The 22,472-nt window shown below is 65.2% G+C and overlaps 2 protein-coding genes across 3 annotated transcripts in view; both read right to left on the bottom strand.

Moving 5' to 3' along the window:
• Nucleotides 1-996: 996 nt before the first annotated feature.
• Nucleotides 997-4,601, bottom strand: TMEM121 (transmembrane protein 121). 2 transcript variants are annotated; one of them, XM_039876607.1, is made up of 2 exons: nucleotides 4,501-4,601; nucleotides 997-2,499 (listed from the first exon to the last, which is right to left on the bottom strand). In XM_039876607.1, the coding sequence occupies exon 2, from the start codon at nucleotides 2,342-2,344 to the stop codon at nucleotides 1,391-1,393; it is 954 nt and encodes a 317-aa protein (XP_039732541.1). In that variant the 5' UTR covers nucleotides 2,345-2,499; nucleotides 4,501-4,601; the 3' UTR covers nucleotides 997-1,390. The 2 variants fall into 2 exon arrangements, with proteins under 2 accessions (XP_039732541.1, XP_039732542.1); XM_039876608.1 differs by having other exon boundaries at nucleotides 998-2,499; nucleotides 4,416-4,568.
• Nucleotides 4,602-15,574: 10,973 nt separating this feature from the next.
• The window catches only part of TEDC1 (tubulin epsilon and delta complex 1), a 7,426-nt gene continuing 528 nt past the window's right edge, over nucleotides 15,575-22,472 (bottom strand). Inside the window, exons 2-7 of the mRNA XM_039876616.1 lie at nucleotides 22,070-22,287; nucleotides 21,604-21,765; nucleotides 20,405-20,503; nucleotides 17,763-17,849; nucleotides 17,181-17,357; nucleotides 15,575-16,182 (exon numbers count right to left, since the gene is read on the bottom strand). Of these exons, the coding sequence (XP_039732550.1) occupies nucleotides 15,859-16,182; nucleotides 17,181-17,357; nucleotides 17,763-17,849; nucleotides 20,405-20,503; nucleotides 21,604-21,765; nucleotides 22,070-22,287 (1,067 nt within the window). The 3' untranslated portion in view covers nucleotides 15,575-15,858. The remainder of the gene's footprint in view (nucleotides 16,183-17,180; nucleotides 17,358-17,762; nucleotides 17,850-20,404; nucleotides 20,504-21,603; nucleotides 21,766-22,069; nucleotides 22,288-22,472) is intronic.

The following is a 22,472-nucleotide window of genomic DNA, read 5'->3' as shown; positions in this document are numbered from 1 at the left end:
GGCCTGGGGCGGGGCCTGGGCGGGAACGGGGCGGGGCCTGGTTGGGGCGTGGTCTGGATGGGGCGGGGCCCTGGGAGGGTTTGGCGTGTGAGAGGGTTGGTTGCAGCCACTGTCGTCTCTGAGCACCTGAGGAAAGCGGTCACGGAGGCCAGCAGGCTGAAAAGCAGGCAGCAGGCGACAGCGAGCAGGGACCGGGTTGAGCAGTGAGGGATGCGTGCCAGTCCCGGAACTGCTGCCGGTCCTCTCTCAGAGGGCCGCTCTGCCCCACTCCCGCCCTTCGGGGAGCAGTTGGTTACAGACATTCAGGGGACAGCACCCTGGGCCTTGCCCTGAAAACTGCAGTGAGCACGTGCTGGAGCCACGGGGCTCCACGATGCTCTGCGCCGCCTGACGACATGTGCGACCACCACCAGTCATCGTGCACGGCACCCTCAGACAGCCACGTCAGCAGCCTCCCCAGATGCTAGGAGACCGCCCTGAGCCTGGCGGGTGCCCAGGGTCACAAGCGCACGGTCCCTGGTGGAGGCCAGGCGAGAGACCTACACACGGACATCGGTGCGTGTCCTCTCTGCCCCACCAGGGTGCCAGGCTTCCTGGGCCAGGGCTGCTGCGGCAGGCCCAGGTGACGTGGGGCCAGGCTCCGTGCCCCTGGCCCGAGGCTGCAGTGGCCACTGGGGAGCAAAGCTGGGACCTAATTGCATCTGGCTTCCGACTGTCGTGGGCTGGAGGGGCCCTTGGGCCCAGGGGCAGAACCAGGACCTTGGGGACACTTCTGGGCCTGAGGGGCAGGGGCAGAGGCTGGCACACGCTGGGCAGAGGGATGGCTCACGGTTCTCCAGAAGAGCAGAGATGGGGCCACGATAGCTCTGGAAGCTAGGACTGGGTGCTAGGACTGGGAGCTCCTGAGCGCAGCCATCAGGGGGCCCCCCACCACCCACTCACCCTCACCCTCTCCTCCACCCTCCCCAGGAGAATCAGACAGGCAGCTCCTGAACCTTTGGATACAAAACTGTAAACACGAGTCTTTAAAACGACAGAGGCCTCCTTGGCCCCAAACTCTGAGCCAGAAGCCCCCACCGAGGGACCCCGAGGAACCAGACCTGTGCCCCTTCCGTCCTCCCTCCACACCCAGGCCCCAGCAGGCAAGGCAGGGCCCGTCCACTCCCAGCAGGGCCGCACAAACCGGCCCACGCGCGGGGCCAGGCTGGCTGAGCGGGACTGAGGTCCGTGGTCCGGCGGGTCCCTGAGACGAATTAGCGGCTGCAGGCCAGGCACTCACCGCGCCCGGCCCCGTGGGGAGCCCGCCCCCACCCCATCCCATGCAAGCTGCGCGCCCCACCGGCCAATGTCTCTGCGCCCCGGCGGTGTCCCCGGGACCACGCGGGCCCTGTCACGTGTCCAGGGCGTCGCGCGTGGGCGAGGGCCCGTGAGGGCGGCCGGGTGGGCAGTGCAGCGTCTGGGGCGGCGGCACCGAGTTGCGCTGCGGAGGTGGCTGCAGCTCCAGGGCGAGCGCGGGCGGCGGGAAGTCGCGCACCTGGCGGCGGTACTCGAGGAAGGTGCAGGCCTTGGTGGCGAGCGCCACCACGTTCTTGCCAACGAAGATGGCCGAGACGCGGCTGTCGCGGAAGAGCGCCATGTTGGCGGCGCGCGCCAGCACGGCCACCACGTTGACGGTGGCGAGGCTGAGCACGGGGTAGAGCATCATCTTTTGGGGCGCGATGTGCTCGCCCTGCATGCTGACCTCGCTGAGCGCCACGCACGGCAGCACGAGCAGCAGCATGTAGCAGTAGAAGAAGGTGAGGCCCTCGGCCCACAGCGGCAGCCCGGTGCGCGGCGGCTCCCACAGGTTGGCCTGCATGTCCAGCAGGTCCAGAAGGTCCAGCGCCACCCAGAAGAGGCGGCCGCGCAGGTCCTCGCGTTTGCGGAAGGTGCGCACGTACTCCATGCGGTCGAGCGCCACGAGCAGCAGGAAGAGGCCGGGCACGCACACCGACAGCAGCAGCGTCAGCGCCTTGCGCGCCACGGGGTCGGCGGCGCCCCGCCGCGCCGCCTTGTAGTTCTGGAAGATGAAGTAGAGCTTGATCTCCAGCACGAAGATGTAGAGGAACCAGAGGATCATGGCGTAGCCGCGCTTGGCCGTGCGCACCTCGGCGCCCACCCACACGGCCACATAGCGCAGCACCAGCAGGAAGCACACGTCGCCCACCAGCACGATGATGCACACGCCGATCTTGCGCGGGCCCTGGTTCTGCTCCACCAGGTACGCGTCCATGACCGCCATGCTGCCCATGATCACAAGCGTGGTCAGGCACACGTGGCGCCGGTCCGGGGGCGGCAGCACCATGGTGGGCCGCCAGGGCCCGGGCCTGGGCGCGCGCGGCCTCCACGCGAGGCGGGACGAGGCCCGGCAGCAGCGGCGCTCAGCCTGCGGGCATGGCGCAGCAGAGTCCGTCCAGCCGCCCTGAGGGCGCCACCGCTCCCGGCCCGCGAGCTAGGAACCTGAGGAGACCAGAGGAGACAGAGTCAGGGTGCGGTGGGGGGCGGCCTCCCCCAATCCGCGCGATGCGCCCGAGGCCTCTGTGGCACGCACGAGCCAATGCGCGCCCCGGGGACCGGGAGCCGGCAGCGGGGCCTCCAGAGGGCGCTGCAGCCCCACCTGAGACCCAAGACCTCATTCCTGCCGCCGCCAGGAAGAAAATGAAACGGAAGTGGCTTCTCTCAGCCGCGCGCGTCCTCGGATCCCCAGTGGTTCGTCCCTGCTGGGCCCAAGCGGCCGTCCCTCCGGCTCTGGCGGCCTGGGCCCCACGCCCGTGCACGTTCCCGCAGGGGTTCCGGCGTCCCCTCTGCCCGCGCGCCGCGCTGGACGGGGAGGTGGCCTGCGCGCTCCGGGAGTGCGGGAGGCCGGCGGAAGCCAAGGCCCCATCCTGAGACCCAGGTTTTCTGATGCAGGACTGACAGCCGGCCAACTCCACCCTACAGGCCTCTCGGGGCCTCCCTGCCTGGTGATTCAGTCTGCCTTGGGCCACCTTCCCCATGCATGAGAACCATTCTCTGCCCGCTCTGCTCCCACCCGGCCTCCCCACTGCCTTGGGAGGCCGGCTTCCTGGCCGCATCCCCACCGCGGATACTCCCCGCACCTGGCCAGCGCACCCACACTGCCCAGCTCACTGTGAAGGGGCGGGCCCCCTGCGCTCTCTCCCCTCCTCTCCCCTCCCCGCAGCCTTCACAGTAAACTCGGGAAGCCCGCCGCCCTGCTATGCGCACCCGACTCCCTTTGAGTCTCGCAGCCCCCTGAACCTCTCTCACACCCCTGGCACCGGTTGTCATGGCTGCACTGGTTGGAGTCACACAGCAGGCTGTGGGGCCCACGCCTGTGCCGGTTCACGCCCAGGGCATGATGGAGGCCTGCACATCCCCACCCACCCAGAAGTCACCTGCAGACTCGCTTCCAGCCAGCCCCCCCCACCCTCCCCCTCACAGCACCCCTGGCCTCGGGGCTCTGTTAACTGCCCTATCTAGACGAAGACATAAAACTTAATGTCATTCCTGATTGTGGAGCCAGTGCTTGGCCCGCCTCCTGTGACAACGCAGTCCCCACTGACCAGAGGAGGCCCTCCTCTGACCGGACCCCCACCCAGTACCCACTCGCAGGGGACCTCTGACTGGTCTGAGCTCAGACACCTGGAGGAGAGGGTGCCTGGGGGGTCATGGGCCTGTGCCCAGACCCGCAGTTCCACGAGCTCCTCCCCACCCACACGCCCACCCTGTTCTCACCCCCGCTGGGTGGACACCCTTGACGCAAGAAGCGCCCCCACACACCAGGGCCGCGTCTGGCTGCAGAGGCGGCCTGCGAATTTCCTTTCCCCCGGCCCTCGCCAGGCCGAACAGCCCGAGAGCCGCCACACTACTGTCCCCTTGCTCCGCGTCCACCCCACGGGACTCTCGCTCACTCAGTCACTCGTCAAACTCCGGGCGAGGGCCGAGGGTGTCCGGCCTGACCCCATCCCAACCCGAGCCACAGAGGGAGCCCCGGCCCTGCCCCCGGAAGCCAGAGCCCGGCCGGACCACCCCTCCCCCACTCTGCCCGGGCCTCTCCCTGGGACCCGTGCAGGCCCTCCCGCTCTAGCTGTCCTGTGCCGCCGCGTGTCCCCCGCACGCCCCTCCGCGCAGACCTCACAGACTCTGCAGCCTCCGGCCCCTCGCCACCTGCCCGCCCCCCGCACGGGACCCCACCCGGAACCACCCTCCGTGCCCACGACAGCGGGGAGGAAAGGCTGCCGCCCCCCGCCAGCGCCCACCAGACCCAGGGCGGGGAAGGGCTTGGGCAGCCCCAGCAGGCGGCCCCTCTGCTCCTCGGCCCCACCGCGGGCCCCCCGGCCCAGGCCTCACCCCTGCAGCGCCGCCCCGCATCCCACCTCCTCTGCAGCCGGCAGTGGGGTCGCCCAGGCCGGGTCCCCGCCCCGCTCCGCAGACGCAGCCGCCCGCCAGGCCCGCGCATACCCGCCGCCGGCCAGATGCTGCGCCCCGCGAGCCGCTGAGCCTCCGCCAGGCCGAGGCCGCGCTCGCTCGTCCACCCGGCCGCCCCGCCGCTGCGCCCCCGGTCCGCGCGCCCCGCCTCCGCCCGAGGCCCCGCCCCGTGCCCCACGCGCCCCGCCGCCCGCGGGGACGGGTCCGGCGCCCGTTGCCACAGCGACAGCGCTGCGCAGCAGCGGCGCCCCGGACCCGAGGCACTGGGAGCCGAGCTCCCCAGGTCCACGCGCGGGCCCGGGAAGTCTTCCCTCCACCGCCGCTCACCCCCAGCCCAGGAATCGCCCCGAGGGCGCTTCGGTCCCGCTCCGCCCTGAAATTCTGCTGCGGCCCAGGCCGCCCCCAGGGTGATTCACCTCGCCCGCGACAGGTGGCCTGTGGGCCCTCAATCCAGGGCGCACAGCTCGGCTCTCTGCAGATGGCCCACAGGACCTCCGGCGTGACCCGTTGGAACAGAACCAGAGAGGTGGCGGGGGCCCGGTGCCGCGTCCCAGAGAGGACCCGGGTCCGGAGCTCTCCAGATTTCCTAGGCGTCTTCCGACAGGGGCAGTGGCGGCCCCCATCTTCTCCTCCAGCCCTCTGGGGGGCACACGGGTTTGGAGGGTCAGGCCCCGTCGCCCTAGCCAGTCACTGCCCCGCCCTCACAGAGCCCCCTCCCACACCCCAGCCTATGCACCCCTGTGACGGAGGAGGGGAGGAGGGGAGGGTCCCCGCCGCCTGTTTGCGCTCCTCCGCACAGCTGCCCGTGCTTCCCACTGACCGAGGAGGAGACTGCGGGTCAGGGGCGTGAAGGGACCCCAGGACCCCGCGGACGCAAAGGGCTGGAGCCTCACTCCGCACCCAGGCCTCCAGACACTGAAGCCCTGAGCTGATGCCTGGGTCCACACAGTTTATCCCATCTGCCACTCCCCCTGGGACAGGCTCCTCCCGGCCACCCTGCCCATCTCTGCAACATGTCCCTCCGCCCTCCCCCACCTCAGCCAAGGGTGTGCTCAAAAAAAAAAAAAATCCCTTATGTCAAAACCTGCAAGCCTGTCTCGGCACCCTGCCTAACGCTCCGAGCCACCAGAGAGCACCCAGTTCTTGCCTCCCATTCGGCAAGCCCTGGCCTCTCTGCCTCGGCCTCCTGGTGCTCACCCTCCACCCCGTCCCGACCCTCCTGGGTGCGTCCCCAGGCGGCGGCAGGGCCCAGAGCGGCTAGGACGCTTTGTGCTCCCTCGGAGGCTCCAGGGCAGAGCCTGCGCCTTGGCCGTGGTTGTGCCCCTCCCATCTGCCTTCGACACCACACGGCCCTCTCCCTGTGCGTGCCTCCCCTCTTCTCATAAAGACACCAGTCACATCGGAAGGCCCACCTGAGTGAGCTCACCTCAACCTGATGTCTGTAGAGACCCTGTTTCCAGCTCAGGTCACTTCGGAGATGCTGGAGGGAGTGTCCCTGTCGCAGGCCTTGGTTTACTCCCTGAGTGATTTTTCAAGCACGACGTGCCCCTCAAACTGGACTCCAGGAGCGAGCCAGCAGAAACGGACTGACCCCAGCAGAGACAGGAGCCATCAGATGCAGCCTGACACGGCGGGCTCACTGCGGTCCAAGACGGCACCAGAAACTATGAATGCGACAAGGTAGATTGGAAAAAATAATAATAATAAAAATAAACAAAATCTCAAACCCTCAAAAACACAATAACCAAAATTAAGGCTCAAAGGAAAGATTAAGAGTAGATTGGACACCACTGGAAAGAGGCTCCAGGCACTGCAGGAGAGGGCAGAGGGGACTGGAGACTGCGGCCCAGGAACAGACGGTGCCACGGACGGAGCCACAGACGGTGCCACGGACGGTGCCAGGATGGAGTAGAGGGCGTGGTCAAGGTGCACGAGGGGAAGGTGGTCGAGAGGTTTCTGTGCCTGGTGAAAGACACCAAACCACTAATGCAAGTAGCCCAGCCATTATTAAAACGAAAAAACAAAACCCAAAAAACTTCACACATCCTATGAAACCGGTGAAGCCCAAGGCAAAGTCTTAAACGCAGTCAGGAATAAAGCAGTCAACGACCTCAGAAGGAGAGTCATCTGACATCCACCGTCTCGGCTGCAACAGCAGAAGCCACAGGCAGTGGGATGCTGGCTTCGGCCCTCCAGAAGATGATTGCCGTGGTCAGGACCGCGGCCCCCAGAGATGCCCACGTCCTAATCCCCAAAACCTGCGAACGGATTACTTTACATGGCAAATGGGACTTCGCATGTGTGATTGGATTAAGGGTCTTGAGATGAGGGTGTAAACAATAATATAAACGGGGCCCCTTTAAAACGCAGCGGGAGTGGCCGCCCGGGAGGAACCCCCTTGCAGGTCTCGTGCCTCAACCCTTTGGCACGTTGAAACGGGTTTTTAAAAATCCGCATCTCAGTGAACGCGTGTTGTCCAAGCGTTCTTTGCAGATTTCATCGAGTTGGATTGATAACATCTAAGTACAGCGACTCACGCCCTTATAAGGAGACAGATTTGAAGATACAGACACACACGTCACGGGAAGACCGTGTGATGGCAGAGGCAGAGGACGGAGTGACACAGCTGTCACCCAAGGAGTGCTAAGGACTGCGGGCCACCTCCAGGACCTGGGAGAGGGGCTCGCGGCATATTCTCACGGAGACCCCCCAGCAGGGACCCAGCTGCCCACACCTGGGGCTACGGCTTCAGGCCTCCAGGACTCTGAGAGAAGGGACGGACGTCGCTGTAAACCATTCGGTTTCACCCTCTTGCATGTGGCCGTCCAGTCGTCCCACACCCCTTGTCAAAAAGATTGTTCCTTCCCCCATCGACTGGCCTGGGCGCCCTCGCCAAAGACCAGTGAGCCGTGAATGCAAGGGTCATGTCTAGGTCGCCAGCCTGTCTCACTGGTCTGCACGTCTGCTCGTCTGCCGGTGCCAGTCTCGACTTCTGTCGCCTTTTAGTGAGGTTTGAAATTGGGAAGTGCGAGCCGTCCAGCTGTGTTCTTTTTTGAGATCGTTTTAGCGGTTCTAGATGCCCTGTGTATCTACATGAATCTTAGGAGCAGCCCGTCGATTTCAGAAAAAGGCCCCCAGGGTTTTTGATAGGGATCGCACTGGATCTGTGGCCCCGTTTGGTGATGAAGCGAGACATCTCTGCATCTGCTCAGGTCTCAGATCTTTGCGACATTTTGTGGTTTTCGGTGCCCTCGTTTTGCGCTACTTTCGTTGAATTTACTCCTAAGTATTTTCTTCTTTGCGATGCTGTTATAAATGGAGTCGTTTTCCTAACTTCCTTTTTGGATTGCTCATCGCTGGTGCCTGAAAACACAATGGACTCCGTGTCTTGGTCTTGTATCCTGCAACCTCGGCGGACTCATTTATTAGTCCCAATATTTTTTCGATGGATTCCTCTGAATTTTCTATATGCAGGATCATGTCGGCTGCAGACAGACAGTTTTCCCTCTTCCTTTCCAATCCGGAAGCCTTTTACTTCTTTTTGTTGCCCGATCCCCCTCCGGACACTGTTGACTGTGAGCAGTGAGAGAGGACGTGTTTGCTGCAGTCCTGATCCTGGGAGGGTGAAGTGGGATGTGGCGGGGAGGGCTCGGCCTCTCCCACTGAGTGTGATGTCTGCAGGGTTCTGGCAGAGTCCTTTGTCAGGCTGAGGAATTCCCTTTCTGCTCGTGGTGCTGAGTGTGGCCCATTTATTTGAGCTGAGGTATAAAGGTGATTTCGACAGAGAAAGGACAGTATTTTTACGAGTTCGACATCTATATGCCAAAAAGAAACCTTCAACCTAAACCTTACCTCACTTACAACGTTTAATACGAAACGAGTCGCTAAAGATGAAACTATAAAACTTCTAGAAGAACAAGTGAACGATCTTCATGACCCGCGACCGGGCAAAAATTTTTTAGACCGGACCCTAAAGGCACAGTCCAGAAAAGATGAACCGACACACTGGGCCCATCGCATGGGAACGCCCGCTTGGCGAGAGAACCAGTCACAGACGGCAAGGCAGTGTCTCGGCACATCGCTCACACACAGAGCAGACTTTTTAAAAGCTCTTAAAAATCATGACTCTTTGAACCGACGGGTCACCGAAACGGACGCACAGACGGTGGTGAGTCAGCTCACGCCTCGCGCGGAGCTGGTCGCCGTTAGGCAGAGGCGACTTCCCACTGATGAGACACCGCCACACGCCTGTTACAGTGGCCGTGAGTCGGCGCCTGTTGGGGGTTGTGGGTGCACGGGGCTCAGAGTAAGGCGGCGGTTTTAGGCCCAAACGCAGTAGCGAGTCCGGTCAACCACGTGTGTGGGACGAGTCGGTCAGGAGACAGATGTGTTCCATGTCTACAAGACAGCTAACACCGTACACAGAGAGGATGAGAATACAGTGCAGAAGAGGCACAGACTCCAGCTAAGCGCACGCCCGCGTGAGCCTCAGGTCGACGAAGACGGCAGGTTTGTTCGATAAAGTCCCTTCTCCCGGAAGCTGTCACAGCCCCGCCCTCTCGTGCACCCGGGTGTGTAACACACGAAATTCTTAGTGTAACAAGGTGGGGACTAGAAGGAGAGCAGGCAGGCCCGCGTCACAGGAGGGTCTACGTCCGGCTGTGACCCACAGGACAGGACGCCCCGGCTGGCACCAAGGAACTGCAGACACACCTGTGCAGGCCACTGGAAATGTACAAGAACTGACCGGAAACTGGCCCAAAAAGCAAGTCTCAGAAATGTCGAGATAAAATCATGCAGATTCTCTCCAAACACAATTCAGCTCGTCACGAAGAAAGATGAGGAGGAAGAAAACGTGTTTGCGAGTTAAGAAACACACTTCTCATTCGACCTGTGCGTCAAAGAGGAGCTTGCACGTTTGAGGGGAGGCGGGGGCGGAACAAACACAAAGGGATGGAAGGTCGGGGGTAGAGGGCGCGGGCTCCTCGCTGTCACGGAGCAGTTACAAAGGGGACGGGGTGAGCGGGAACAAACCCTGCGCGGACCCGGGGTCGGATAACGAGGCGGGCGGGGGTGTCGGCAGCGACGCCCCGGTAGCACGGAGCACACTGAGTAATACTCTCCAGGACCCCTTGGAGAAATGACTGGTGTGGGGCCAAAAAATGACCGAGGCAAAAAAGTCCAGGACGCGCCTCAGGTACTTGTGGCTCCAAAGACGAGGACTACCTAGTGCGTGCGGACGTCGAAGGGCCGGGAGCCAGCGAGGGGCTTCGCCGGCCACGTGGGGGCCACCCGGGCACCGCAGTGGCAGAGGCGGGTGGCAGAGGCGGGTGGCAGAGGCGGGTGGCAGAGGCGGGTGGCAGAGGCGGGTGGCAGCCCTTCAGTGCTCGTGAGTCCAGGCGAGTGGGGGCGGCAGCGCGGTAGCACACCGTCACACACCTGGGGAATGGCGGGCCCGGCTGCCCTCCAGACCACCGCCGGCGGGTGCACGTCCGATTTGGGAGGGGACGCGGACACGGGGGGGTCCCCGGCAGAGTGCTCCTCAATTATCTGTGTTCGGTGGGCACGGCGCACTTTTTCCTCGCTGCAGCGAGGAAGCCGGCGAGGGCCGCTCGACCAGGTGTGGGGATTAAGGGGCACCCGTGGCCAGCAGTGTGCCCGGCCGCCCGGCGGGCCAGCCGTCCTCCTGCCCAGGACGCCTCGATCACGAGGAAAGGCGGCTGAGGGACGCCCTCCGAGGCGGTCGTGAAGGCCGAGAAAAGACTGGAGAACGGTGCGGAGGAAGGGAGACCGCGGAGAGGTGACCGCCGGTGCCGCGCGCTGCCACGGGAGCCTCAGGACGGCGGGTCCCGAGGGGCCTGGGCTCCCGGGGCCCCTGCGGCGTTAGGGCGACAGGCATTGTGTCTGCCGCTATTCTCGTGTCGCAGGAGTCCACACGCACACAGATCTTCACGGACAGCGGCGTGCTGCGTGCCTGTCACACGTGCGTGTCACGCGCATGCTGACGACGGGAAGCTGGGCGCTGTGGGGACTACTTCTGCGGGCTCCGTTTGAAATTATTTTTTAATGAAGACTTGTAAAAAAATCAATAAATGTAATTCTTCACATGAACGGATTAAAGAGAAAACGTGATTACATCGATAGACGAAGAAAAGGCATTTAATAGAATTCGGCAGCTGTTCGTGACTTATTAAAAAAAAGAACCCTCAGTGGACTGAGAACAGAAGGGAATTTTTTAACCTAGTAACGAGTTGAAAATGTTCGCTTGGAGACCGAGGCAGGCGGCGGCGGCACAGGCAGGACGGTGTGGAGGAGGTGGCAGCAGGACCAAGGAGGAAAGGGCGTGTCTGCCCACAGGCGGTGCTGGCACCCGCTCCCTGGATGGAGGGGCCCTGCCTGCGCCTCGCCACCTCCAGAGCTGGGCTCGGCACGGAGCCCTCGGCCTAAGGAAGGAGCGGCGGAAGGAAAGGGGGGAGCGTGCGATCTTGCACAGGGAAGCACATCTTGAAGAAAAAACATCCATGATGTGAACCGAGGGGCAAAACAACTATGAACTCTATTAAAACAAAGTGTAAGTTTTCTGTTCAGCAAAGGAAACCACGAGATGACAGAGCAGAGATGTTTATCGTGAGTAAAACCCGCGAGATCCGTATCTCAGATGTTCAGAGTCCCTGCAAAGCCGTGTTGAGGAGACGGCAGTCCCCGATCGGTGACCTAGCGCTCGGGGAGGCGACAGCGGGGGCGGTGGGGGCGGCGGTCTGCAGACCCGAAGCCGCAGAGCCCTGCTAAACCGGAGCAGGTGCTCGCTGCAGGGGCCGGACGCGTCCGCTGAACAGGAGGCGGCTCAGCGCCTCCTCGCCTGCTCGCCTGTGCTCCGAGGGAAACGCAGAGGGAGCTGGCGGGCGCGCGGACATCCCAAAGCCCGAGAGAGCGGGGCCGCCAGGACAGCCGGGGCAGCCGGGTGCCATCCGCGGGCGGTGAGGGGTACCCGGTGGATCTGGGACGCCGCCCGCCGGGTAGCAACAGTCATCAGCTGTGCTCACGGCAGCAAGGCTGGAGCTTCGGAGCCTGATACTCGGTGGGGAAACACCTACCACAGTCGTCAGGGCCACGGTTCCCCGGGCACCCCAGGGTGTCCTAGTGAATTCCCGGGCACTAGACGGTATTCTTCATTTCCGAGGGAAACACAGGAATACACAACATGCCAGGTGCTTCGTGAATAAGTCGGTTGAGTTTGCCCACTAGTAAAGGTTAGAAAGGCGTGCGGGGTCTAATAGTGTCAAACGTCCTATTAACAAGTAATTGTAGCTGATTAAGAATTAAGTTTTTTCTTAATTTGCGTGTGACTGTTGGTTTGTTTCGTACTTTTTTCTGAACCGCTCCTAAGTCGTTAGGATCTAAACACTTGTTGCCGGGCCCGCCAGACAGTGCTGTCAGGAGGGGCGCTGTGAGGGTCACTGAGCCACCAGGAGCCCAGGCGCTGAGAGCGAGCAGGGCCCCTGAGCCCATCAGCCCAGAGAGCGACGCCAGGGTCTCTGGGGGCCCTGCAGTATGTCCGTCACGTCCACGTCTGGCTCCTGACTGTCTGGAGAGCGATAAAACTAAACCAGGAAGAGGAGCACCTGCGCCCCCACGCTCACCGCAGCCAAGAGCCCGAAGCGGCCATGTGTCCACCCACGCAGCGGACCATCACTCAGCCTTCCAAAGGACACGCATCTGACACCTGCTATGACACCGATGAACCTCGAGGACAACATGCCAAGTGAAATAAGCGGTCACAGAGGGACACACACTGTGTGACACATACGAGGGCCCGCAGGAGTCAGGCCCACAGAGCCAGGAAGCAGGTGGTGGGGCCAGGGCCGGGGCGGGGGTGGTGGGGCCTCAGTGAGCCATGGGGCAGAGGTTCGTTTGGGGAAGATAAAAAGTCCTGGAGGTCTACGTCACAGCAATGTGAATACACTTAACGCTGCTAAACCACACACTCAAAAACGGCTAGCATAGAAAATTTAACGTTATGTGTTTATTACCACAATTTTTAAAATTATCCTTGAAAGTGGGGGAATGACCTGGGGGCTGTAAATGAGAACATAAACAAACCAGGAGCCAGAGCTCACAAGCTCGGCAGCCATCAAGCCCCCAACCCACTGCCACCACGCCCCACCGCTCCCCTCCGCCCTCCTGTAGCCTGCTTCCGCCCCCCCACAGCACCCAGGGGCGTCTCGCCGGAAACCCGGCTCTGCACCCAGGCGGCCCAGAGCGCTGGGGGGTGAGGCGCCCCACTCAGGCTGGCAGGAAGCCCCCAGAGTCCCTGCCACGCACCTCCTCTCTGAGTCCTGCACCCCCCACAAGCACCCCATTTCCTCTCCCGCTACCCTCCCCGACCGGACACTCATTGTCCTCGTCCCCCTTCAGGCCTCTGCTCAGATATCCCTCCCCGCTCCAACAGGCTCCTTCTGACCACCACCCTGTCCATCACCTCGCCCCCTGCCCGGCTGGAGCAGCCGCCCGCCTGTTCCCCAGCCGCCCGCCTGTTAAGTGCGCATTTGTGTACGGTGTCTGCTGTCCCCGCAGAGGGGGCGTGGCCCTCTGCCCTGCTCCCAGCCTTGGGACTGGCCCCCGTTAGGCACCTGGGGAGTCCTGGCTGACTGCTGAGTCAGGGAACAGCCGAGCAGGGCCAGGAAGGGATGGAGGAGGCCGGCTGCAGTCAGCGGCCAGGACCCTGTTGGGGACAGGCGCTTGGGGGCTGATGTGCGCTTGCAGGGCCGGAGGCCAGGGCCACAGCCACAGGTGAGGATGCAGGTGGAGGCAGCTGCAGATCAAGGCCACCAGCTGTGCCCCAACAACCGATTTCTCTCCTAAATGCTGCTGAGAAGTGCTGCTCCCCATCATTCCCCAAATCTGAACACCAGGGCCCCCTCAGGTGTCCAGTGGAGGTGCAGGCTGCAGGGGACCCCGGGAGGGCCATGGTCCTGACTCAGCTAGCCAGACACTCCCGCCAAGCCAAGGTCAGACCAAGGTCAACCTGAGCCGAAGCGGGGGAGGAGCCAGCCAGTGGGCGCTGCGGACAGTAGGCTCCCGGGGGCCACCTCAGTCCATGGGCTCTTCCTGTCCCGGACACGCCCAGAGAGCCAGTGTGTAGGTCAGCGCCGAGCCCTGCGCCCTCGGCGCCCTCGCTGTCTCGAGGTCACTGCACAGATGCCACCTCTCCGCCAAGTCGCGGCTCGCATGGTCTGTCACCTGAGACCTGTGTTTCCTCAGAAGCCCCAGGCTCCCCGCCCAGCCCCCAGGCCTCCGGCTCTGTCCCCACCGCAGCGCTCTCCGGGGACGGGCATCAGCTCCCCGCTCTGCTGCCGCCGGCTCAGCCGGCCACGGCGCACACCTCCGGCCGCTCGCCGCCCGGTCGGAGGCCAGCGTCTTGGCTCAGCCGCCCTCCTCACTCCCCTCCCGGGCGGCGCCCATCCTTGGGTTTTGCTCATTTCCCCACTTTTTTCACAGGGATCGACAGTTCCATCTTCTCCACACCAACTCTTTATCGGCTACGGACGCCACACATCGGCCCTGGCCCTGCTGTCCATGCGTCCTGCCGGCCACCACGTAGCAGGCCCAGTGTGGGCACTGTCTGGCCTCTCAGGGCCTGGGGGAGCCACTCCTGGCCGGGCGGTGCCATCACCTCCTGCAGGGCCGTCTGTCCTCACTGGACACTGGTTCGTCCAGACAAGCCCCGTGGCCCCGTGCTGGCCCAGGCTGCCGCTGTCCGCAACCTGGTCTGTTCTGTGGTGTCGGCCCTGGCAGCGGGCCTGTGAACTGTCCTGTCACAGGCAGAAGGGGACCGAGGTTGCCTGGGGCTGGCAGGGGCAATGAGCTCACAGGGGACGTGGAGGGGACGGCAGCCTGTGTGGACACTGAGGACTGCCGACGCCTGGCCTCAGCCTGGCGACACCGCCGGACTTCGGGCCTCAGAACGGTCTGCCGCCGTCCGCCAGGGGCATGCCCAGCGCCACCACCCACCTGCCGCCACCACGGCCCGCCCCCGCCCCGCCTGGCCGTCCACCCAGACACTTCACACAGATGCCGCCGCGTGGGGGGATGAGCGTGGACTGACTGAGCGAGCCGAGAGCTGGCAGCTCGGTGACACTGGGCTTGTATTGGGATCTCCAGAATCGGGTTCTGGAAGGCAGTCCGCACAGGGCAGGGCATTTCCAGAAGGAGGCAGCTGAGGGCACAGAGTGGGGTCAGTGACAGGGAGTCCAGAAGTGACTTCAGAGTGCAGGTGGAGGGTCAGGTCCCCTGTGCCCTGGCCACAGGCAGAGCCAGCAGGAAGTGACAGCCCTAAGGGGAGCTGAGGAGGTGGTGCTGAGGGGCCTGGGGGCGGGGAGCCCAGTGGGAAGCGTGGGCACCGGCCCCATGAGGACAGGGTCAGGGACGGGCTTCTGCAAGGGAGGACCCACTGGCCACTGCCTGGCCTGGCCGGTGCTCTTGAAGCCTGTGTCCACCAGACCCCAGACTGCCCAAGGTGCCACTGACTCAGCACAACCCAGGGCAGGCAGGAGAAGCCGATGAGCAGGACCTCGCGGGGGCCCCGGAGGCCCGGGGCTGGCAGTGGCCGGGGCCTGAGCCGGCCGGCAGCAGAAGGCAGCCCAGGGGCCCCGTGGCCTGCCCAGCAGCAAGTCGGGGTTCTGCTGCCCTGGGAAGAGGGGCCGAGGCTGCCCGTGCCGCCCGGGGTGGGCTGGGAGCTGCTCCAGCAGCTGGGCGCTCCACACACAGATGGCTCTTTGTCAAGGCAGCCCCACCCACCGAGTGGCCTCGGGGACAAAGCCCCTCTGTTCACAGTGGCCTCCCCTCAGCCCTGGGGCACCACTCCCAGGAAAGGAGCAGAGCCCCTACCCCCCGACTTCCACTGTGCCCTGGTGTGCAGGCACCAGGTGCAGGCACGGCCCAGGTGGTGCGGGGGGAGCCTGGACGGGGTGCGGGGGCACACAGGGCAGTCCCGCCCCGGGACTGGTCATGCCTGTCCCTCCACCCCTGGCACCCCTGGCCCGGCCCAGCCTCCGCCACCACTGTCCAGGGTCCCCTTCCCACTGCCATCCCCAGATAGACACGGAAAAACGTGGCAGCCTGGCCCCTGCACGGAGGCCTCCATGATTTATTTCTGAGTCTTCACTAGACCCTGAGAGCCTATGGCCACCACACTGGACATGTCATGACCTCTTCAGAGGGGACAGCCCCTGCTGTTGGCCACGCGGCTGAGCTCTGTCCAAAGTAGGGGCAGCTGGGGGCCACAGGAGGTGCAGTACCCGGCTCTGCTTCTACGTCGGCCCCGTGGCCACCCAGCCTGGCTGAGCCATAACAAGCGTCAGGCCCCAGCCCAGGAGGGCACAGCCACACCCCTCAGCGTCCAGGTGGCGGGATCCAGATGAGGCCGGGCTTGGCTCTCGCCAGCCTGGCCAGCTCCTGCCGGCACCGTCCCTGTAGCTGGTGCAGCGTCACCTCCAGGCAGGCCTCCTGGCTCCTCAGTGCCCCAATCACCTCGGCAGCCCGCAGGCCAGGGCCCGCAGGTAGCCCAGCCTCACTCCTGACCAGCCGGTGGGGCCCGTGGGGCTGGGCCAGGCCCCCACCTCGCTCCCAGGCCTGCCGCAGAGCCGCCAGCTCCTGTGCCACGGCCTCCCGTGCGGCCCGCTGTGCAGTGTCCCAGTCAGGGCCCTGGCCTCCGACCTGCAACAGAAGTCGGCCACTCGTGAGTCAAGGGAGGCCGCACCCCGCCCAGACACTGGCCTCAGGCGCCCTGGGAGCCCACTGGGCCCCAGCAGCCTGCAGTGCCCACAGCCCCCCAAGAAGCAGAGTCCCAGCCGAGGCTACTCCAAGGCCCGGCCCTTCCAGGCCCTGCATCACCCTCGCTGACCCCAGAACCCCAAGTGGCCGCAGAGGTGCCCCGGGGTCAGGGCTGACAGCCTGACTGCCCCCTAGATCGCCCAGCTGACCGCCCAGCTGCGAGCCCAGCTCGGCTCACTAGGGTGGGCGTGGCGGCAAGGCCTGGCGGCTCCCAGCAGGCCAGCTCCCTCGGGGCCCATCCCCAGGGACACCCATCCTCAACCCCACACGCCACTGCAGGGTCGGCCCAGCCTCCCCCCTCCCACTGCCGAATGGGGGGTTGGGGACATGGGGACCGAGGCCACCTGTGGTAACTACACCCTACAGCTGAGCTGTCCCCAGGGAACCGCTCGGACCCTGACTCAGACCCCTGAGGTGTGACAAGTGCCAGCCCCAGTCCTCATGAGAAGTCTCCTGCAGATGTCAGCTGTCACTGTCAGAGCCGAGAGGGGCCTGAACAGCAGCCAGAGTGGGCGGTTCAGGCCCCTCAGAGACTCCCTTGTTCCTCAGGGTGCCCTGAAGATGGTCAGGGGGAAACGGGGCCCACCAGACTGTGAGGAGCTTCAGGACAGTGGGCCCCAAGCGGCCACGCCCACAGCCAGCAGCCGGTGCCGCTCTCAGGTGGGGCGGGGACCTCGTGCATGGGAGCTGACAAGACAACCTGAGAATGCCCCCAGGAGGCCAACGGACCCCAATGCGGGGCTTCCAGCAGCTGGGGCAGGCCCTCGCCGTGCAGCCCCCCTACCCTGCAGTCCAGCCCGCGAGCCCCGACCACGTAGATCGCTGCGCGTCGGCTCCGCGCGCGGCCGTGAAGGCAGCCATCCCAGAGCCCCGGGCCTCACCCTGGCTGCCCGGGCCGCCCAGGCCGCCCGCCGGGCCTCAGCCGCCGCCTGCAGCTCCTCCTGCAGAGCCTGCAGCTCCCGCACCAGCAGCGCCAACTCGTCAACCCCGTGCTCCCGGACCCCGGGCACAATCGTGGGCTGCGGAGCCTCCGGGGGACAGGCACCCAGGACTGTTTCCTGCAGAGAGAGACCCACATGGGAGGGCGGGCGGCCACACAGCCTTCAGCACCACAGCCCAGACACCCAGCCGGCGGAGAGGGAGGCCCAGGGGCAGTGCCCACCCCGGGTCACACAGCAAGCTGGACAGCCACCATCACGCAGGAATGGAGGCCAAGGAGGCACTGAAGCCAGCCATCTGGAAGGCTGAAGACCGCTGAGAAGTCTGGGCGCCCCCAGGGGCTGGACACGGTGCATGGGGGGCTGCAGGCCTGGGTGCAAAGCTGGCTTCCGGTGGGAACGCTGTGTGGCCTGAGTCTCCCCTCCCTATCCCCCCGGGAACTGGGAGGCCCCACTGCCGACCCAGGGGTCCCGTAGTCAAGGCCCAGCGGGGGCAGGCGGGGAGGGCGGGAAGGGCGGGCTGACCATCCACTGCCAGAAGACCGGCTCCCTGTGGCGCCACTCCAGGGCGGCCTCCAGGCGTGCATTCTCCCTCTCCAGGCTCCGCAGCAGCTGTAACCGACCACACGCCGACCACACGCCAGCCGTCAGATCCAGTGCTGCTGCCGGCCCCAGCCGAGCACTCGCCGGCCACAGCACGGGCCAGCCCCGCCTGCCAGCCGGCCCCACACCAGCCCCCGGCTGCGAGCACCTGGGGCTCAGGGGCTGAGTCCAGGCAGCCTCTGCCTTGGGACCTCCACCCCACACCCCTTGCTGATTGGGGTGCCCCCCAGAGACTGCCCCCCAGAGACTGCCAGCAGATGGGGCAGGGGAGCTCCTCTGCTGTAACCTGGGACAGCCCAAAGGCAGGGCAGAGGGTGCATGAAGCACAGCTGTAAGCGGTGCAGCCCTCGGCCGGGGCACAGCTCCGCCCAGCACCCACAGCTCGTCCCTGTGCCCGCAGAAGGCTGCGTGCCCCCAGGGGGCTGGGGCTGGCCGAGGGACCGCCCCACACTTCATACCTGGGGCCCTGCATCAGCCTTGGGAGGCTGGGCTAAGGGCCCAGCCCAGGCAGGCAGCACCATCCGCCTGAGCCGGGGAGCGGGGGTCAGCCTCTGCGCCCACCGGGAACGCCCCAGGCCGGCGCCTGCTGTGGCTCCTCTGAACATGCAGCCAGGTGCTGGCCATAGACACGGCTTCTTCTAGAGCAGTGGTCCCCACCCTTTGTGGCACCAGGGCCCAGTGCTCCTATGAGAATCTGACGCCTGAGGGTCTGAGGCGGAGCTGAGGTGGTGACGCCAGGGCTGGGGAGCGGCTGCAGATACAGGTGGCACTTCGCTCTCTCGCCCGCCGCTCACCTGCTGGGTGGCCCGGTTCCTGACAGGCCACTGACCAATACCTGTCCACAGCCCTGAGGTTGGGGACCCCTGTTCTAGAAGACAGAGGTGCTGGGCCATCTGGGAACCCAGGAGCACGTCCCTGGCCTGGACGAATGTCCGGAATGCAGCAGCCACACTGTCTGCCAGGCCACCACACACGGGGGGGCAGTGCACACACCCAGGGCTACCACACCAGTGACCCTGGTCTCCCCTAGCCAGGAGGGCCCCCACCCTGCCCCCCAATCTTGTCCTGCTCCTGGCCCCATGGAGAACCCAGAGTGCGGGCCGGGCAGCTGGAGCCTGGAGCTCTAGGGGTCGGACGGGGCGGTCCCGAGTGCCAGGCCAAGGCCCGGCCAGGCCGTCCGTGCCGCAGCTGGAGGCGGCCGCCCTGAGACACAGCTGGCAGCCTGGGTGGCAGAGCCGGGAGGGCTCAGACACGTGGGGCATGTGCCCACGCCCACCCACAGATGGCCGCGCGTGCACGCACACACACTGGCCACTTAGAAGAGCGGTTTACGCCGTTTCCAAGAGCAGTCCCACAGGGTGACCCCCACCTAAAGGCCGTGGGAGAGGGGTGGCAGGCACGACGAGGGGCAACAAGCCCCCTTCACGCCCCTGAGCTGGGGCAGGGAGGGGGCGCAGGGATGTGAGGAAGACGCTACCCAGCCACCCGTAGCATGCCTGGCCACTCGCACAGCAGCCACAGACCCTTCCAGAAGCCTCGGGACCCGTCCCAGGAAAGCGGGCCTTTCAGGTAGGCCAGTCCGCACACGCCAGCTCCCCCTCCAGAAGCTGTGGAAGGAAGCCAAGCGCGGCCTCCGTCCACTTGGCCGCACCGTCTGCGGTCCTGCGCCACCAACGGGCACAGCCTCCCGGAGGAGTAGAGACCCCCCCACGCCCTCACCCCAGAGCTCAGGCGCCAGGCAGCATCAGGCTGGAGCTGGCACAGCCTCTACCTCAACCCAGGGGAACCAGAAGCAGCAAGCTGGGGCTTCACTGAGTCACCTCCGAAAGGGGACAGAGCCAAGGGTACCTCAGGACAGCCAGATGCTGCCCTAGCACCTCCAGGGCCCAGCAGCAGCCCTGCCTGAGGGGGACCCGGCCAGGGGTCAGCCAGGGACGAAGGCCCAGCAGGCGCGGAGGACCAGGCAGGCTCCCCGCTTGGGCACTCTGACCCCGCAATGGAGTACAGACGCCCCCCCTGCGAACACGCAGCTCCAGAGCTGGGACCTGCTGGGCCTGGAAGCAGGGGCCATGCCAGCCTCGAGCCTGAGCCCTCCTGCCTGGCCAAGCAGCCCCAGGACTGGGCAGTGCCAGTCTCACACTCTGAACAGGCCAGAGCCCACCCTCAGTTGATTGCCAGCCCTAGGCCTGTCCTAGGACCCTGCGGCCAGAGAGTGTGAGGCATGCTGGGCAGGCACCCCATCACCAGGTGACACCTGCATGAGCTCGAGGCACTGACACCACCGGCTCGGACGCTGCTCTGGTCTTCTTTGATCCCAGCGCCCTGCCCGCATGCTGCCAGCCTGGCCCGGACACCTGTGCCCCTCGGCCCTGCCCGTGCCGGCCACGTGCGCACACACACGGCAGCCAGTTTGCATTCCTACAGTGCTGGACGGCCTAGGAAGCCAGAAGAGGCCCTGAGGATGTGCCCGTTCCTCACGCTGGCAAGATGGCCAGCTTGGCAGACACAGCTCAAAGGCCAGGTCCTCCTCCAAGCCCCTCCCACCTCAGGCGACCAGCCCTCACCTGCCGGCTGCACTCTGGGTCCCTCAGCAGCTCCGTTTCAGTGATAGACAGGTGGCCAAGACTGTGGTCGCCGTGACAGCCACGAGTGTATGAGTGGATCTGAAATGGGCAGCACAGAGCCCAGGCTGAGCAGGCAGACGCCTTGCCCAGCGCCGGACAGAGGCCTTCGGAGCCCACCCTACAGACGAAGGAACGGGGCTCACAGAGGGTCACGCCTCGCCGAGGCCATCCAGGGCAGACAGACCCAGCACCGCTGGGGGCCGGCCCAGGGGCCCCTGCAGAGGGACGGGCACTGGGCAGTGTTCTCCACGGCATCCACATCCCGCCCGGCTCCCGGGGTACGGTGAGGGTGGACAGGGGCACCCCTGCTTCCTTCTCTCCTCGGTTCATAGAGTGCCCGGCCCACACGGCGGGAGAGGCGGCCTGTGGACAGGCTAAGCGGTTCAGTGGGGCCAGCGGCATGACACAGAGCGACCTGCCTGGGCCTGCGGGAGCAGAGGGCTCCCCAGCCAGGTGACGCCGGAAGGCAGCACGGAGGTTGACAGGTGGCCTTGTCCCACGCAGGAGGAGTGGCTGGAGCCAAGGCCGGACGAGAGGGAGTGAGGGACCCCAGTATAGGCCAGCCGAGTAAAAGACCCTCTGCCAGGGAGGGAGACGCAGGGTGGGGGGTCCCAGCACCAGAGAGCCTTGCACTAGAGAGAGCCCGTGGTCACCTGCCCAGCCACCTCTCAGCCAAGACCTTTCACTGGGCCTGTGGAGGACACCTGTGCTAACCAGCTGGGCCTTATCAGCCTGTAGGAACCCCACGGGAGCTGCCCACGGCCCACCAGCCCATACCCAGGGTGTGGTGGAAGGAGGGGAGCCCATCTCACTGCGCAGTGACACAGAGCCTGAAACCTCCAGTGACTTCTGGGCACCGGACGGCCAAGCCCGCAGGCTCCCTGCCCCATTGGCTCCCTGCCAAAGGGATGCCCAGCTCCACCTGTCCTGGGCCCCTCCTGGACCACCGGGAGCTCTGGGCTCTGGCTCCAAGCCATCCCAGGGCAGTGCCCAACCAGTCGGCCCCCAACCAGGCCTGGGAGGCCCACGACCCGCCAACCGCCAGGGCCCCAGCCCAGTCCGGGCCTCGATGCACAGGCCACAGTCAGCCTGGAGCGCAGGGTAACTGCCCCCTGGCGGACAATTCTCAGCGGCGCTACCTTGCCCAGGAGGGCGCACTGCTCCTGCTGACTGGCCATCAGGTTTCGCCACCGGAAACGCAGCTTTCCCATCAGCCACTGCAGGTGGCGCACGTCCACGCAGCCCACACAGCTGTCCGCTTCCACGCGGGGTGCCGGGCGTCCAGGGCTGAGGGCCTCACACTGGAGAGGGACAAGGGTCGGTCCCTGCTCCCACATCGCAGCGGAGACCCCAGAAGGTGAAAGAGAAAGGAGGCCGCTAGGAGTGAGAGCCCTGGAGTCCCTAAGGGGCCAGAGCCTGTGGGCACACACCCACACTGCCCCAAAGTAGGGGCGGGGCCTGGGGGGCCAGGACAGGGAGGCCAGTATAGGCTGAGCCTTCGTGTCCTCACCGCCGGCAGCCAGGATAGCAACACTGACCCCCACAGGGCTGTCTTCGAGGGTCTGGCAGGCGGCACCCAAGATCGCGGCCTCACCCCACACCCACCTCACACACAGGCATCTCATCGCCCAGCCGCACGCGGGTCTGGGCCAGCAGCCGCTCAAGCAGGGGCCCGCCGGCCAGGAGCCAGGAAAGGGCCAGGAGCAGCTCGCGGCTCCCCTGGGAGCCATCCTTGGGGAACTGAGCCAGCCGGGGGTAGCCCTGGGAGTGCAGCGCGGACTTCACCCAGCGGGCTTGGGCCTCTGGGAGTAGGAGATAGCCAACTCAGGGGGCCGCACATTGGAAGTGACACCTAGACCCTTAAGGGACCCCGGCAAGGCCCCCTAGTAGAGCCCCAGGGGCGTTGAAACTTAACCGGGATGAGGAGACAGGGCTACCTGGGGGCGGGGCTCGGGGAGGTGGGCGGGGACAGGGCCTACGGGGAGTGAAACTTACCGGGGGGCGGGGC

Source organism: Pteropus medius, unplaced genomic scaffold (genome assembly GCF_902729225.1).
Source record: "Pteropus medius unplaced genomic scaffold, Ma_sr-lr_union100, whole genome shotgun sequence".
Classification (NCBI taxonomy): Eukaryota; Metazoa; Chordata; class Mammalia; order Chiroptera; family Pteropodidae; genus Pteropus; species Pteropus medius.
This window is presented reverse-complemented; position numbering and strand designations above follow the sequence as displayed.

Coding starts and splice junctions, on each gene's coding strand:
- TMEM121 (XM_039876607.1), bottom strand. CDS start 2,344: ATGGTGCTGCCGCCCCCGGACCGGCGCCACGTGTGCCTGACCACGCTT.